The sequence below is a fragment of the Amblyomma maculatum genome, chromosome 2 (genome assembly GCF_055883805.1).
Source record: "Amblyomma maculatum isolate TAMU_Amacu chromosome 2, ASM5588380v1, whole genome shotgun sequence".
Taxonomy (NCBI): Eukaryota; Metazoa; Arthropoda; class Arachnida; order Ixodida; family Ixodidae; genus Amblyomma; species Amblyomma maculatum.
Genome location: NC_139345.1, coordinates 219042568 through 219060076, shown reverse-complemented (window position 1 = coordinate 219060076; position 17509 = coordinate 219042568). Strand labels below are relative to the sequence as shown.

The 17509-nt window shown below is 47.5% G+C and overlaps 1 protein-coding gene across 1 annotated transcript in view; it reads left to right on the top strand.

Moving 5' to 3' along the window:
• The window catches only part of LOC146201312 (ATPase WRNIP1-like), a 144275-nt gene that overhangs the window by 95966 nt on the left and 30800 nt on the right, over window positions 1–17509 (top strand). The window contains exon 6 of the mRNA XM_084595757.1: window positions 3722–3877. Coding sequence (XP_084451883.1) covers window positions 3722–3877 — 156 coding nt within the window. The remainder of the gene's footprint in view (window positions 1–3721; window positions 3878–17509) is intronic.

The following is a 17509-nucleotide window of genomic DNA, read 5'->3' as shown; positions in this document are numbered from 1 at the left end:
TTTTTATTCGTAAATCACAAAATGCAAATATAAATTTGACGCCACGCAGTTCTGCACACTTCTTAACACAATCCAGCAACTCTACCTAGGGTACAGATATGTTGAAAAAAAAGTTAACAAAATGACGACACCAGAGCGGCATAAATTGCACCGCGCGGCTGGCACTGCACCATGCTTTGCGAGCAGGATTGGCAATTTTGTTATCTGCGCGACCGTTGTTGTCGGCAGCTCCTCTACCTAGGGTACAGATATGTTGAAAAAAAAGTTAACAAAATGACGACACCAGAGCGGCATAAATTGCACCGCGCGGCTGGCACTGCACCATGCTTTGCGAGCAGGATTGGCAGTTTTGTTATCTGCGCGACCGTTGTTGTCGGCAGCTCCGGAAACACATCACTAGTGCTTATGTTTTTTCAATTCGACTGCACATCTACAGACCTCGGTGATGCGTAGACTGCGATAATGGAGAGCCCTGTCATATTGTTACGTGGTGGCATGACAAGCGATGGAACACGGCGACACAACAAATGCAGAATGACGTGATGACATGACCATGAAATATGCTTTAATGGCCAGCGGGCCTGGCGCAAGCGCTCCGCCTCGCGCCACTGCCCGCTTCGTCATCTTCGTAGCAATATTTACCACCACCATCATATTAGGCACTCAGGGAACCATGTTTTGCTGCTGTTACAAACCGCCAGCAGCTGGCGGACGAAGCATTTAGCAGTTCGCAGCAGCTGCAATGAGTTTGCACAGTTGATTTTATTCTACAGATAGCACCAGAAAAATTATAACCAATAGTAGTATCGATAGCACTATCGAAATAAACTATTGACGGACTATCCATAGCGCTATCAATTGACTATCGAAATTACTGTCGATAGCACCATCGATAGTACTATCAATAGTACTATCGATAGTACTATCTATAGCTTTTTTTTTACCATCAATAGTTCGATAGTGACCCAACTATTGATAGTATCGATAGTACTGTTGATAGTTCTGCATCACTACTCGTCACACGTGCGAACGAAAATGAACCAAGGCCTGAATTTCTGTGGTGCAAGGGGTGGTCGCTCTTACTGGTGTAAAATAGGGCCCATTTGGAGGTGTGGTGGATGTGACTCCATGATCAGCTTCGGCAGTGCGCCATTTGGAGGCCACAGTTAATTGACAGCCTGTGGCGCGCTCGCCGTGCATGCCGATCCAGGCGGCCGTGAACTCCAAAGAGGGCGATAGTGGTATTATCATCATCGCAGCTGCATTCAGTTAACTTTGGCTCCGATTTGTCATTGGCCATGTAGCTTGCGGTCGCATAGGTCACATTTATGGAGGTTCGCCACATCGCTACTTGAACTGTCTTTTGTGAGGCAGTACTACCGTCCTGAATTGTGCGACGAAAAGTGAAAATGGTACGTGTGAACTGATACGTGCATGATAAGCTGATACGGTTCATGCGGATGCAAAATGCATTATGTTCAATGGGCGTCGGGTCGGGGACCAGACTTTACTACTTCTAAAACGAAACTACTGTTAAGGCGGGTACGTTTTAATGAAGTTTTACTGTAGCGTGCTGAATGTTTTGTGTGTGTTGTGTTTTCTGTAGGCATCAGGTGTGTTTGCACTGACATTTATTATGCGAAGCATATTGCTAGAGGTAAACCACAGCCCTTCGTGACGGTTACACGCCGTGCAAAGAATGTGGAATGCTACGTCACACCACGTGATACGCTGACGTCACGACAGAGGAGAGACGGGGGTCCAGCTCGCGTCGTCGGCTGCGGTTGCACGCCGTGCGGACCACGTGGTGTGGTGACGTCACACCACGTGATACGCTGAGGTCACGACAGAGGAGAGACGGGGACCGGCTCGCGGTTGCACGCTTGTGCATTCCAAGTTTAAACCGTGTAAAAGCACGTGTAACCAAGGAAAGAAAAGTTTAGCCAAGTGTAACCATGGAAAGCAGAGTTTAGCAATCAATATGCTTCGCATCTGACCAGGCTTAACCAAGCTAAGCCTCAGCCCTTTTTTTTTGTTTTCTCGGCTGCTGAAAGCTTCATTCTGTGTTAGAAGGACTCATTGATGAGGCTGTGTAAATTTAAGCCTTCAAACCGATGTCCTTTGCCTGACTTCTTGCGCACTCTGAAGTGGTGTTGCTCAAAGATGTTTTGCTTCATTTGTTGCATGTGCTGGATCTGGAAGAAGGGTTTTGTGCAGACATGCAAGTTGCTGTACTGTGAAGGTAGACTGGAGCAGGCTCTTTAGCAGCACCAAGGGTCCTGCTCTAGCAACACTTGGTGTTTCACCTCCTCCTCATATGTGCTTGCCCTTCTTTGAGGCATGCTACTTTTGGAGGCACTACATTCTAGTGGAAATCAAGAAGAAATGCGCATGGGCAGGACGTGTAGTGCGAAGAGAGGATAACCGATGGTCGCTTAGGGTAACAAACTGGATTCCAAATGAACGAAAGCAGAGCAGGGGGCGGCAGAAAGTTAGTTTGGCAGATGAGGTTAAGAAGTTCATCATTATCATCATCATTAGCCTGATTATACCCACTGCAGGGCGAAGGCCTCTTCCATATTTCTCCACTTAACCCGGTTCTGTGCTAGCTGCATCCTCTTGACCCCCGCGAATTTCTTAACCTCATCCGCCCACCTAACTTTCTGCCGCCCCCTGCTACGCTTTCCTTCTCTTGGAATCCAGTTTGTTACCCTAAGCAACCATCGGTTATCCCCTCTTCGCACTACATGTCCTGCCCATGCCCATTTCTTCTTCTTAATTTCCACTAGAATGTCGGTAACTTGAGTTATTTCTCTGACCCACTCTGCACGCTTCCTATCTCTTAATGTTACCCCTACCATTTTTCGTTCCATAGCCCTCTGGGTTGTCCTCAACTTAAGTAGAACTCTCTTGGTTAGCCTCCACGTTTCAGCCCCATAGGTGAGTACAGGTAAGATGCGACTGTTGTATACTTTCCTCTTGAGCGATACCGGTAAGCTGCTAGTCATAATTCATAATCTGTGAGTGCTTGCCAAATGCGTTCCATCCCAATCTTATTCTTCTTGTTATTTCCTTTTCATGGTCCGGATCTGCGGTTACTACCTGTCCTAAGTAGACATAATCGCCTACTACTTCCAGTACTTCGCTACCTAATATAAACTGCTGTTCCTTCCCGAGGCTGTTGAACATTGCCTTAGTCTTCTGCATATTGATTTTCAAGCCTACCTTTTTACTTTTCCTGTCTAGGTCATCAATCATTATTTGCAGTTCATCCTCCGAGTTGCTTAGCAAGGCAAGAAGTTAGCAGGGGTCAAGTGGACGCAGCTAGCACAGAACCGGGTTAATTGGAGAATATGGGAGAGGCCTTCGCCCTGCAATGCATATAGTCAGGCTGATGATGATGATGACTTTTGAAGGACACTTTGTTCTTTCACTTATTTCAGTCATGCTTGCTTCTCTTCTTTGTCTTTATATTGACAGTTGTTGTGCTGCTTTGAACCAAGGTTTAATCGAGCTTGCGTTAATGCAACTTCAGCCAGTCCTTCCATATACATGCACTTGTTACAGTACAAAAAGGGAGGGGCGGGGGAACAGGGCGGGTACCGAAAGGAACAGGTCCCTTTAACAGGTTGCTATGTATTTGAGAAAAGAGTTAGGCAGGAAGAAATGAGGACTGCAATTCACCAGTCGTGCTTCGCTTAGCGTAATGCATGCCATGCAGGGGACCAGCATTATGACATCATCTCGGCCTTCATCAAGTCCATGCGAGGTGGCGATGCCAATGGGGCGCTCTACTACCTGGCACGCATGTTGGCAGGCGGTGAAGACCCCCTCTTCATTGCCCGCCGACTCGTCATCTTTGCCAGCGAGGACATCGGTGAGCACTGACTCTCTTCTTCGAAGCTGTGGGGGCAGAGCTTCCCTTACAGCATTACTACGCCCAGGCATATCATGCATCAGTTTTATTTTCAGTTCAGTTTTGGCATTGAAGTAATAGTTTCGAGCAGCCGAATATGCAGAAACGTGCATTTATGTAACACACAGCCTATGTCAATGTAAATTGGCGATTGATCAATAGTAAGCTTGACTTATGTTGCCAAAATAAGCGCAGTTGTGAAAGCAAACCAGCAGGGAGATATGACAGACATGGTAGGCCACCATGCTTATCAGCATAAGCATGGTGTACTATACTTTTGCTGTATTGGCTGTTATTGCAGCATAATATTGTTATGAAGAAGAAGATCGGCAGTGGCGCGAGAGGAGCCCTTGTGCTAAGCCAACCATTAAATCATCCTTCACCCTATCGCCATATTGTGCTGTCCTCTTTGCTTGTCACCTTGTAACATTTAGTGGAGGTGCGGGGTACATCATCCCCATCCTCGCCTTGGAGCAGCGACGCCATCTGTAAGCCGGGACCATCGACCGAGGGCCCAGGGACATCGCCGAGCAGCTTTGCCCCAGCCCTTCCAGTCCAGACTCGGCGAACTACCACCACCCAGCCCCCAGCCCGGATCTGAAGACAAGGAGCACAAACAGACCAATCAGAACTGAGACGAAGGACCCGAAAGACCCAAATGACCCAAAGGAACCGATGGACACGAACACGCAACCCCCGCCCAAGCCGCCCGACGCGACCTCGAGGCATCGGTCCCGTGGATGCTTTGGTGGCAGAGGGTTGAAGAGCTCCAGGGGAGGCGGATCACCCACGCATCATACATCCTGGTGGCAAGTCATTCACTCCTGTATTTCCTTGAACATCCTCACCATCACGTCATCATCAACTTCAAGCGAACCGATCGGGACGATCGCTCGGTGGCCCCGGGAAGTGTTACGAAGAAGATCGGCAGTGGCGCGAGGGGAGCCCTTGTGCTAGGCCAACCATTTAATCATCCTTCACCCTATCGCCATGCTGTGCTGTCCTCTTTGCTTGTCACCACGTAACAATCATTATGTACAAATGAAAAGGCTGAACTTCCGTAATAGTTTAATATTTTAGAGCAGGGTCCGCAATATTTCTGCAGGAACTTTATTCTGCCATGCAGTGAGCTGGTGTGCTTTGGCTGCATGGTATTCGCCGCATAGCCACAGACAGTTGTTTCCCAAGTGTAGTTGGACATGCATGGTCATGTGCGTACCACATAAATGAATTAATATGTGCTTTCCTTGTGTGGCCAACTACACTCTCATCACTTAGTAAAGTTTCGTGCTGCCTACAGGCAAATTCCACAAAGACCATGTTCTTAAAACCCACAGATGAATCTGAAGTGTTCAACACGTTTCTCTCCCTGAAGAATAGTAAAGCCCTTGACATTGACAGCATCCAGATTAAACCTATCAAACATGTCCTTGATCTCTTATGTCCGTACTTAGTGCATATATTTAATCTTTCGCTAGCATCTGGCACATTTCCTAACGACATGAAACGTGCAAAAGTCTCTGTTATATTCAAAGGTGGAAACCGGAACGATCTAAGCAACTACAGACCAATATCTATAATTCCAATCTTTTCTAAGGGTCTTGAGAAGATTATGCTCACCCGACTAGACGGTTTTTTTACTAAGCACAATATTTTATCTGACTGTCAGCATGGTTTTCGGAAGGGTAGGTCAACGGAATCTGCTCTTCTGCTGCAAAAAGAAATCATCATTAAAAACATTGAAGCTAATAAGTTAACACTGGGAATTTATATAGACTTCAGTAAAGCCTTTGATTCAATATGTCACACAACCCTCCTTAACAAGTTAGATTATTATGGTGTCCGTGGGCTAACAAATACTCTTCTGCAGTCATACCTAGCCGGCCGATCCCAGTGTGTTCACATTAATGGCTACTATTCCGCTTTCCAACCAATTTCATCCGGTGTCCCACAAGGCAGTATTCTTGGGCCATTTTTATTTAATGTCTACGTTAATGATCTTATGCGTACTGATGATAATGCCGTATTTGTATTATATGCGGATGATTCAAGTTTGTTCTTTAGCTCAACTAATGAAGCCGAATTGTTTGAAATGGCGAATAGGGCGTTGTCAAAGGTACTGAAATGGTCCGAAGTAAACAGCTTAGAAATAAATGGGAAAAAAACAAAAGCAATTTTATTTGCTCCTAAAAACAAACGTCTGGCCTGTAGTCGGGAGCTAAAATTAGGTCTCCTTAAAATAGATATCGTTAAACAGCATAAAATCCTAGGTGTGACATTTTCCAATCAGATGACATGGGACAGTCATGTTGAACAAGTGGCTAAAAAACTTTCGTCTGCTGCAGGTGCCTTATTTAGAACGCGCGACCTCTTTCCTATGTCTGTCAGACTACAAGTGTACCATGCCCTCTTCCGCTCACACCTTAACTACTGCACGCTAGTATGGGGGGACGACCACCAAACAAAACATCAGTACACTTCTGCGTCTAGAAAAAAAAGCCATACGTTGCATAAACAAAGTACCATTTTTGCATCCTTCAGCTGAGCTATTCCGTCAGCATCATATAATCAATATTCAGTCTCTTTATAGTTACCATCTTCTCCACCACCTCCATTTTGCTAATGAAAAGTATAAAGAATTTCTAATTACGCTCTCGGGTGCAACATTACGCTGCAATATTTCTAAAACACGTGCACCTGAAAAATGGACAATTCCGCACCACCGAACAAATTACCTTCTGCAGTCATTAAGTTATACAGTGCCAATGTTGCTAAATAAGTTCAATTTAACCACTCTTAGTAACGCTGTACTAACACGCAAAGTTTTACGATCAATGTTTATAGGCTGACCTGTGTTTTTTGCTTGTTTCCAGTGTAAAATGGTACCGCGTGTAATATACATAGTAGATTGAGTTTTTGTGTCCGTCATGTTGTAATTATCGGTTTGTTGTAATATTTTGTGTATGTAAACGCTAGTCTTTATATAACACCCTGATATAACTTATATTTTCACTTCATTCGTCTCATTTGTATGTCTGTGATAAAATATCAGTTTTTTTTTTTTTTTTCCCAAGTAGCAACTGATCTCTTGTACTCATTTTTTTTTTTTTTACTGCTGTCACTGACTGCTGTCACTGTTGCCTGCCGCCGGTCTCCAGGCCCCGTCAAGCTGTCCCTACAGCTTTTTGCCTGGAGACCGTCAACAGTTGAAAATAAAAGTGACTTGACTTGACTCATGCGGCAAATGCATATTTGTGGCAGTGTCTTGTATTCAAGAAATTTGTTGGCGGTGATGAAGAGTTCTGGTGGCCACTTAGTGCTTGTAGGTTGGAAAACAAAGTGCAGCGCCATGATGCATGTCATTGTGTTGTACCATGGCACAACTGGCAAGGACTGGTGGATGCACTAACAAACAATGCAGGCCTGTGCTCCTACCGTTTGCAATCGCTACTTTGCACAGTGTGCACAGACACAGGGTTTGCTGGAGAAGATGCGAAAGAGTGCGACACATGTGTACTCCAGCTGTGTACCACTTTCACCATGCACATGTTTTGCCTATTAGAATGGTGCTTTAGGTCCTGTGGGATAGGAAGAAAGCGGAATATGGGAACCAAAGCTATGGAGCCAGCCCTCACAGATGGTGGATGGATGAATGGAATATAGGAGCGTCCCCTTTGAAACGGGGTGGTAGCAGTTGCTGTCATGCTTATTTTTCTCCCTATATCTTAATTATTGTTTTAGATTGGTTAACTATACCATCGTTCTACTTATTGAATTTTTGTTTCAACGTCACAAACATTATGTCACTTTTCTGGTTTTAAGCCACCAATCTTCCAATCATTTTTTGCTAGATCAGATCCACCGCCGGTTTATTCACCCGGCCACTGGTATCTTTAAACCCCAGAGCTTCAGGAATAGTGACTGCGCCTGCATCAACTTCCGAATGGATAACTTTACATTCGAGTATAATATGGTCAATTGTTTCACTGGAGTTACCACATACAGCACATGCGTCATTTTCGTGGTTAAATTTCTTTTTGTAGCTGCGTGTTCTAAGGCAACCTGATCTAGCTTCAAAAAGTAGGGCACTGCCTCTTGAGTTATCGAAGAAAGCTTCCCTCCTGATCTGCATTTTCCACTTTTGGTATAGTTCCACACTCTGTTTCTCTTCCATCGAATTTATCCAGTTTTTACCTTCTTTGTTTTTCACCTGTTGCGTAACGCTCTTTATTTCTTCGTCCTTGTGACCAGCATACTTACTGGTTAGTTTCCTAGTTCTTTTCCTCCATTGTGAGTCAACGCTTTTTAGTTATAGGTATTTAAATACTTTAGCTGCCCTTCTGTTACTGTCCAATTTCCTCAGGCGTTCCTCATATAATATTTTACTCTGAGCTCCCCATACTTCGAAAGATGCCCAGCCCATATCTCCCTGTACCGCCTCATAGGTGGTGCATCTTGTTGAGCGCCACCTGTGAGCTGCCTCTCCCACTCCTGCGGTATAGTTTTCTTTTGAGTTGTTCATGTCAGCCTTGCTGCGGTGACGGGAGTTCGTCAGCTCTAAAATTCTCTACGTGAGTGAGCACACTGAGGACGACTTAAACAATTTCCTGAATGCTTCTGGAACTGAAGCTGTCTCTCACCCACGTGAACTAGAGGATGCTTCAAACACCTTTGCATATGAGTCCCACCCTTGTGAACAACGCAAGGCATCACGAAATTTCCATGAGGAATTTTAACTGCCAAAGCTAAAAATGAAAATCCTTAAAGCATTGTTGATGTGCTGAGTAGAATATTTGATGGCAACCGCTGATGTCATCTCCTAGTATTATTGTTGCAGTGAGGCTTCAGAATCAGTCATCCCATTCATGCATTTTTAGCAGAATTTTTTTTTTCATACACTATATTAAATCCCAGTTCATCTTCCATAGACAACTGTACCTTTCTCCCCCCCTTTATAGTGAAGTCATATTTGATAAAAATCGGTTATAGTAAAGTGTACCTGGTCGCGGCGACGACTCCCACTCCCGCGCACTACCTAGAATCGCGAGGCAAAGATTTTTTGTATTTGAAAACAGAAAAATAACACCGAGTGTTCTTTTAAGTGGCTTTACCACCAGGCTTAGCAGATTCAGAAGAAGCCTACTTTATGGATGCCTTGGAGCCCTGAGGACAAGCGCGCAGCGCATAGGAAAAGAAGAGTAAAGCTGTCTACAAACATGGAAAGCAGGTGGCGTGGTTTGTTCAGGAAGTAAAGGATAGTAAAAGTGCAGCAAGAAATAAGGAAAGGGAAGACTCAGGCGAACATTCACAGCACTGTGCAGCGCGAAACAGCAGGCAGCGGAGGCAAGAAGTGGAGGTGCAGCGTGTGCAGTCTTGTAGTACCTGACTGCCATGCGCATTTATCACTTATTGCCTTTTAAAAGACAAAAACAGCAAAAAGTGACACCGTGTTCATGCAAGGCTTTGGTTTTCACATGAAACATACTTGGTTGTATTTGTAGCTATGTTGTCCTCACGCTTAAGAGGTACTTTCACAAGATGTAAAAAATTTTTATAACTGGAAACAGTTGCGCGAAAAGATGATAAGGGAGAGATGGAAGGTATTTCAGTGTTTTTTTTTCATTAAGTAACAAGACATGTTCAGTAAGGACCCATTTAACTACCAGACAGCACCTTCAGGACTATGTCATCTCCGACAATTGATATAGCAAAGACCCTGATATACAGTACAACCTCGTTAATTCGAAGTCATCGGGACCACGAGAAATCTTCGAATTAAGCGGGTTTTCGAATTAACCGAACACACCAAGAAGTAAGACTTAGGCAAAAAAATTCGTTGCAGGAACGTGTTACCTTTATTCGGCATATTTTGAATTACTACTGAAAGTAATCAGAGATGCTGGTTTGCCGCGTCCGGTAGTTTGCGGCTCCTAAGGTCATGCTCTCGAGTTGGTCAAATAGACTAAACATCTGTGAACTTCCACCGCGGCACTCAACAAAACTGCGGATAACGTTCAGCGATCCGATAACTTCACCAAGAGCAGGTGCTCGGGGAGGCTCGTCAGTGTCGTCGTCGCTATCGTCGCTGTCATCGCGCATGTTCGTACCAGCAGTGATCTCACCCTCCAAGTCAGAGTAGCCAGTCTGCTCTTCGCTCTCAATGTTGATATACTCGGCGAAGCCGACTGCGTTGGACTCATCCTCTGCGCAGAGCGCATTGATGCGGTCGCAATACTCTGCTCCTTCTTCGTCAAGAGTAGTAGTACATGGGTGGTCTGCATCGGCATCAACAGTGCTTTCACTGGAAAAACCAGCGTGTTCAAAACACTGCCTGATCAGTGTGGGCTCCACTTGTTTCCAAGCGTACACCATGAGGCATATGGCTCCGAGGAGGTCGATGGAGTACTCCTTGCCATTGTCGTAGCAAAGGAGCATGCGCTTGAGCAGGTGGTACCGATAAATCTTCCTAGTGTGGTGAATGACGCCTTGGTCCATCGGCTGTGAGATAGAAGTGGTGTTCGGAGGTAAAAATACCATCCTGTTGGCCTGGAGATGTGGGATGTCGCCATGTGCCGGGCAGTTGTCGACGACAAATAGGACATTCCTGCCCGTGGCCGCGAACTTGCGGTCAAGTTGCCGCACATACTCTTCAAATATTGCACCTGTCATCCAGGCTTTCTTATTGTGCCTGTAGACGAGTTCATCCTTTGGCGGCAGCCGCGCATTTTTGAAGCAGGCTTGCTATTGTTGCTCAATATTGTGGACAACGTCGAGAGGGGCACGCCATGCCTTTTGACCAACTCGGTCTTCGAACGAACAAGCGCTCTTGCCTGCTTTCTGGATCAAGCAGAACTTCTGCTGCAGCGTTAAAGTCTTGTACTTTGGCATTTCTGCACTGCTACGGTCACAAAGCTAGCACTTCTGCACAGTCCCGCCCAAAAAAACGGCACAGTAGCCGACCCCTAACCACAGCGCACAACACAAAGAAATGGCGCAGGCGAGACCGGCGCGGCGGTGGTGGTGGCGTACTTGCAGCGTCGGAGGCACGGGGGAAGAGTGGGCGAAGCACACCAAGGGATGGAGTGGGGGCGAGGTCACGTGATAAAAACCGGTATGCCCGCCGTGTTGCAGTGAAGCACGTCTTTTCCTCTGCAGGCGCGTGTTTCGGCGGTGCGCGAGGCGCACTGTGGACCGATTTTTGTGCAGAGAGTGCTCCGGCTGGGGCGCTTCGCCTATAAATCATCACCATTACTATGTGGCTTTGCCTCGCGGCTCCGTAGGGCCGTCGTTTCGCCGGGTTTGCGGCGAAACATGGATCAGGCATTGCCGCATAGCAGTCGAAATTTTCGAATTAACCGGGCTGGCGCAGGCCACCTGTTCGAATTATCCGGCCAAATTTACATTGGAAAATACGGGACCGCAGAAAACCTTCGAATTATCCGCGATTTCAAATTAACCGAATTCGAATTATCGAGGTTGTACTGTAGTAAAGATTTTTGCTGGTCCCAGTGACTTTACTATAAAGGGGCTCTACTGATCATCATTTCGGCATGAAATAAAGATTACACTGTGTTTAGCAAAATGTTTTTCATTTGCTCATTTAATATTTTTCATCAGTGAAAAAATTGATTTAAGGCTGGATATTCAGTATCAGCTTTTTGTATCTATTTTATACTGTGATCAGAATGAACTCCTGAACTTGCCACCTAGCGAAACCAGAACATTCCTGCAACTCTTCTTTTTTGAATGTGCTGTAAAACTTGCACATTTTTCTAAGTATTGTAAGGTAACGCGAAGGTCGGCTTGGGGGATCAGGTTTTATTGGAGACCTGAAGCCTTGGTCGCACACTGCAGCCAACCACACTCCGCGATGACGATGCGTATTTACAAGAGAGAGCAGGATGAAGACAAAGCAGCACGATCAGCCATGCGGAAGATGAAGCGCCACACAGTGCTCACACTACTTCGCCCGCGCAGTTGAAACGGCCAGCCTGGTCGCAGTTAGTCTGCAGGATTGCGCCGAATAAAAGGCTTCATGCGTGAAATGCGGACAACTTCAGTGCCACGGTAACGACTGTCCTGAGGAGGGTAAACAGGGGAGACGCGATAGCTGACCGGGGAGGTTTTTGCAAGAACTGTGTAAGGACCAATGTAACGGTGCTGGACCTTGTCACAAAGGCCAGGAGTGCGTAATGGGGTCCAAGGTAACACCTCGTCGCCGCAACAGAACGAAACTTGGCGGTGGGTTGCATCATAGCGGCACTTGCGGTCTTCCCGGCTAGCGTCCGTGTTGACGCGAGTAAGCCGGCGAGATTTGGCCACTCGGGAAAGGAACTGGTCAGGAAGAGAGGATGAGGAACTGGCATGTGTAGAAAGGAAAGAGGCATCAAGAAAGGTAGCGAGAGAAGGGCCGTAAACGAGGAAAAACGGGGTGTAACCTGTGGTCCGCTGTACAGCCATATTGTAGGCGAACATAACAAAAGGAAGTATTACATCCCAGTTTTGGTGGTCCTGGTCGACGTACATAGACAACATGTCAGAAAGCGTGCGGTGGAACCGCTCAGTCAACCCATTGGTCTGCGGGTGATAGCTGGAGGTCAATTTGTGATGTGTGGTTGAGGCCTCAAGAACTTCGGCTACAATCGTCGACAGAAATGTCCGACCACGGTCGCTGAGAAGCACTTGAGGAGCCCCATGGCGCAGTACGAGCGATTCCAAAAAGAAGGTCGCGACCTCATGTGCTGAGCCATAAGGCAGGGCAGCGGTCTCTGCGTAGCGGGTTAGGTGGTCGACGGCGGGGACGATCCAGCGATTACCTCGTGCGGACAATGGAAGTGGCCCGTATAAGTCTATGCCAACAACGGCGAAAGGAGTAGCAGGGCAAGGTAGCGGCTGTAGTAGGCCAGCAGGAGGAGAAGTCGGCCCTTTGCAGCGCTGGCATGGCAGACAAGAGGCGACGTATTTTGCCATGCTCGAGGCGAGGCCTGGCCAGAAGAAACGGGTTTTCACGCGGTGGTAAGTTTTATGAAAGCCTAAGTGACTGGCTATAGCATCATCGTGGAGAGCCGCCAGGATACGGGTGCGAAGCGCTCTCAGAATAACGGGTACCCTACGAGTGCCTTCAGAGCAATAATTATAACGGGAGAGCACGCCGTTGTCAAGTTTGAACTTTTAGAGTTGCCTACGCATCCTAGCGGTAGGAGGGTGAGAAGCACCGGTGAGAAGGTCGATTAGGGAAAGGCAGTAGGGATCTGCTCGCTGGTGTGAAATAATGGGCGTAGCGATCTGGATCAGCGGCAGGAGTAGCACAGGTGATGCTTAGAGCTCTGGACGACATTGGGACGTCGAGGGTGCACGCAGGAAGGTGCAAAGAAGCACTAGGTGGTGATTCTGGGAGCGGGCAACAGGAAAGAGCATCCGCATCTCGATGTTTGCCACCCGATTTGTATGTGACATCGAAGTGGTATTCCTGCAAACGCAGAATCCAACGGCCCAGGCGTCCAGTCAAAAGATGGTGTAGTTGCGTTCCGCTGGTGTTAGAGTTCGACTGGCAAACGCAATTACCTTTTTCCGAGAAGCGGTATCACATTGCAGAAGTACGGTGCCGATACCGAGGCTGCTGGCATCGGTGTGGAGAATGGTGGCAGCAGTGTCGTCGAAGTGAGCGAGAACAGGGTCCGAAGTGAGGGCATTCTTTAGGGTTTGAAAAGCTTTTTCGCATTCTTCGGACCAATTGAAAGTAGTACGGTCGGTAAGAAGGTGGTGGAGAGGTGCAGCAATGGTAGCGAAATTGCGAATTTAACAGTGAAAGTATGATGATAGGCCAAGGAAACTGCGTAGATCCTTAGTCCACTGAGGGCGTGCAAAGTTCAAAACTGCAGCAAGCTTGTCAGGGTCAGGGCGAATGCCTTCGCGGCTGACGAGGTGGCCCAGGATCTTGATTTCTTTCTTGGCGAAATTACACTTTTTTGTGTTCAGCTGGAGACCGGCGGATGTCAGGCACGTTAATACTTGATCAATGCGGCATAAATGATCAGAAAAAGTTGCAGAGAAAATAACTATGTCGTCCAGGTAGCACAAGCATGTTTTCCAGTTCAGTCCTCTAAGAACAGTGTCAATCATGCGCTCAAACGTAGCGGGGGAATTACAAAGTCCAAAAGGCATGACATTGAATTGGTAAAGCCCATCTGGAGTAGCGAATGCGATTTTTTTCTTTGTCGGCTTCGTGCATCGGAATCTGCCAGTAACCGGAACGCTAATCCAAAGTGGAGAAATATTCAGCACCCTGAAGACAGCAGAGGGAGTCGTCGATTCGTGGCATAGGGTAAACATCTTTGAGAGTGACTTTGTTAAGTGCGCGGTAATCAACACAAAAATGCACGGACCCATCCTTTTTTTGACCAAGACGACAGGAGATGACCAGGGGCTAGCTGAGGGACGAATAATGTCTCGTCGGACCATATCATTCACATTATCTTCTATGAGTTTACGTTCTGATAAGGAAACACGGTAAGGGCAGCGGCTAGCAATAGAAGTACCTTCTGTAATAATGCGGTGCTGTGCAGAAGTTCGGCCCAAGGTCGGAGAAGTGACATCAAAGGAGGCTTGGTGTTTTCGAAGTAATTCCTGCAAAGCTTGGCGGTGAGTCGCAGTAAGGTCAGGATTGATGGTGCCAAAGAGAACACAGAGAGAGGGATCGGTAGAAGCTGCTGGTGAGGAAGAGGGGGCGGTAAGGGTGGTGAGGGACATCGGGTGAATGTCCAGGGCACATGGAAAACGTCCCTTTAGTCAGCACAATGGGCTCTAGGGAAGTGTTCGAAGCAGCGACAAGTGCTGTGCCATGCTCAAACCGAACAAGACTTGGTGGTAACGCGATTCCACGGGTTAGATGGCTGTCAGAAGGCACGATTAGCACATCTCCGTTATCAATGTCAGTTTAAGTAAGTGCGACAAGTTGTTCGCATCGTGGGGGCAACACTGAGTCAGTAGTGGCAAGCAGGCGATGACTGGGCTCGGGAGGTTCAGAAGACGGATCGCTCTCGTTCATGTAAATGACCCTGTCACGACACGAAATGCTGGCTGATGCGGCAGACAGAAAATCCCAGCCTAAAATAATTGGCTGAGCGCACGGTGACATCACGGCAAATTGTACGTGGTGGCGGACACCGTCAACAAAAACTCGCACAGTACACTTAGCAAAAGGCCGAATTATTGCGCCATTAGCTCCACGGAGTTCAGGTCCATCGTAAGGAGTTTTCACTTTTCGCAAGCGGGAGCACAAGTCAGTGTGTATCACAGAAACAGCGGCGCCCGTGTCAACCAAAGCCTCAACAGATAAACCTGCAACCCAAACTAAAATAATATTTAAGGGACGTTCCGGAGGATTTTTGGGATGGCCGAAGAGTGCAGTTTTCCCTCCTAAAACTGCAGTGGTCAGTTTTCCGACAGGAGGGAGGTCGTCGGAGAAGCTTGGCGGAGAGGCGAGGTAGAGCGGCGAAAAGGCGAAGGAGAACAGCGTCTTGAAGGCCTGTAATCACCAGGCGGGGCGGGACTTTCTGGGGGGGGGGTGATGAACGTCAGGGATAATCAGGGAATGAACGGTGGTTAGAGCCGGAGAAGCGAGGAAGGTAGTCTGCTTCAAATGAGTCATAGCCGCGGCGTTCATTTTGTAGCCTGCAACGACAGAAACGGGAAATGTGGCCTCGGTACCTGCAGTAATAACAAACAGGGCGGGCTGGGCACCAGGTGGGGTAGTATGTCGGCGCCGCGGCAGGTGGTTCCAATCCGGCGACATGAGCAGTGGCAGGCGCCGGTGGCGTAGGAGCTCCAATTGCAGGCGGCAAGGACGTGACCTGGGCGTACGTTGGCACCTGACAGATGGTAGGAGCGACTGGTGCTGGGGGGGGAAAAAGTAATTGAGGCCAGCTCTTCTTTGACAATACTACGCAGGCCGGCACTTGAAGGATGTGGCTCAGATGCAGGGCGGCACAAATTACCTTGAGCCGAGAGCTCTTCACGAATTAATCCACGAATAAGCGCACGGAGGTCAGCGTCGGCAGTGAAACCAAAGGAAGTGGGATCAGGCTGCAGGCACTGACCCGGTCATAGCTGTCGAGCCAGTCATCAGCGTCGTCGCCGCGGAGACCGGCGAACATCTGCGGGTCGCGCTGACGGCTACTGACAGTCCAAGTGGCAAGGGGAGCTGGAGTCTAGTTGGTAGAAGCCAGAACAGCGGAGTGGCCCTCTTGGGTCATGACGATGGTGGTCGGGGTCAAACGGAAGCCAGAACGGAGCTCCAGGTAGATGCAGGTGACGAAGCAGCGGGGAAATCAAGGCGCACCTCCACCACGTGTAAGGTAACGTGAAGGTCAGACTTGGGGGATCAGGTTTTATTGGAGACCTGAAGCCTTGGTCGTACACTGCAGCCAACCACACTCTGCGATGACTATGCGTATTTACAAGAGAGAGCAGGATGAAGACGAAGCACCACGTTCAGCCATGCGGAAGATGAAGATGAAGCGCCACAGTGCTCACACTATTTTCATGCTACAGATTGTAAAGTTGCCAATATTTCTGCTGTTATGAGAACGCTGTTGTCAGTTCCAGCACTGCAACTCTCGCCGAAACCAAGGAAAGTATAGGGAATGTTCTTTCTTTTTTATATCCGCAGTGTAGGTCAGTGGAAATTTAATGCCATTACTACTATTTTGGCTGAAAGACAACTGGTTAGGAGCGGTTAAAAGTAACAAGCGTAGCTGTGTGTAGGTATTTGTTACTGCTCCAGCATGATAGTGAAGTGGACCATGCACAGGAATAATGAAGGTTGCACTTAGGCATGGTTTATGCAGCAGACAGAGCTCTTTTTTTTTGTTTGTTTTATTGTCTGAAGTTTGCGGTCGATACTGCAGTCACATATGTTATGTTGCTCGGAATTCAGTGACTTCACGTTCAGCGAAGGCTGTTTCAAAGCGAATGGGAGCTTGAAATACTGGCGCATGCAGATCCAGCAGTGACAGGGTGGGTGATGGACGGGAGACATTTCGTGTGCTTGAGCCTGGCATCTGTCCGCATTGTTGGCAGTATCAAAAGTGTGCCGGGGCGTGGAATAACATGTGCTTTGGCCCAGCCATGCAAGCCAGCTGCCTGGAATGTCTGAAGGCATGAGGTTTGGTTTATAGGGTTTTAACGTCCTAAAGCAACTCAAGGGCTTGGGAAATTTCGACCACCTGGGGTTCGTGCACTGCACTCACCTTTGCTCATTCTTGTTTAGCTCTTCCAAGAGGGAGGCTGGTTAGCATATATTGTTGAGAAAAAACACCGGAAAAATAATGCAGGACGATCTGAACTAGTCGGTTCATATCAAAAGTGAAACTAGAGCCCTAACAGAAAAACACGCAGCTCAGATTCCTGCAGCATCTTTCTAGTTCTCTGAACCATGTTCCTTTCTTCTTTTCGATTCCCACCATTCTGTGTTTTCTTATTGCCACGAAAGCCTCGTGTCCTGTTGTCTTCCTTGTGTGTGTTTTTTTGTTAGGCTGTAGTTTCACCTTTAATAATAGCGTGTTCCTGGCTGTGCCACTAAGTGCATAATGG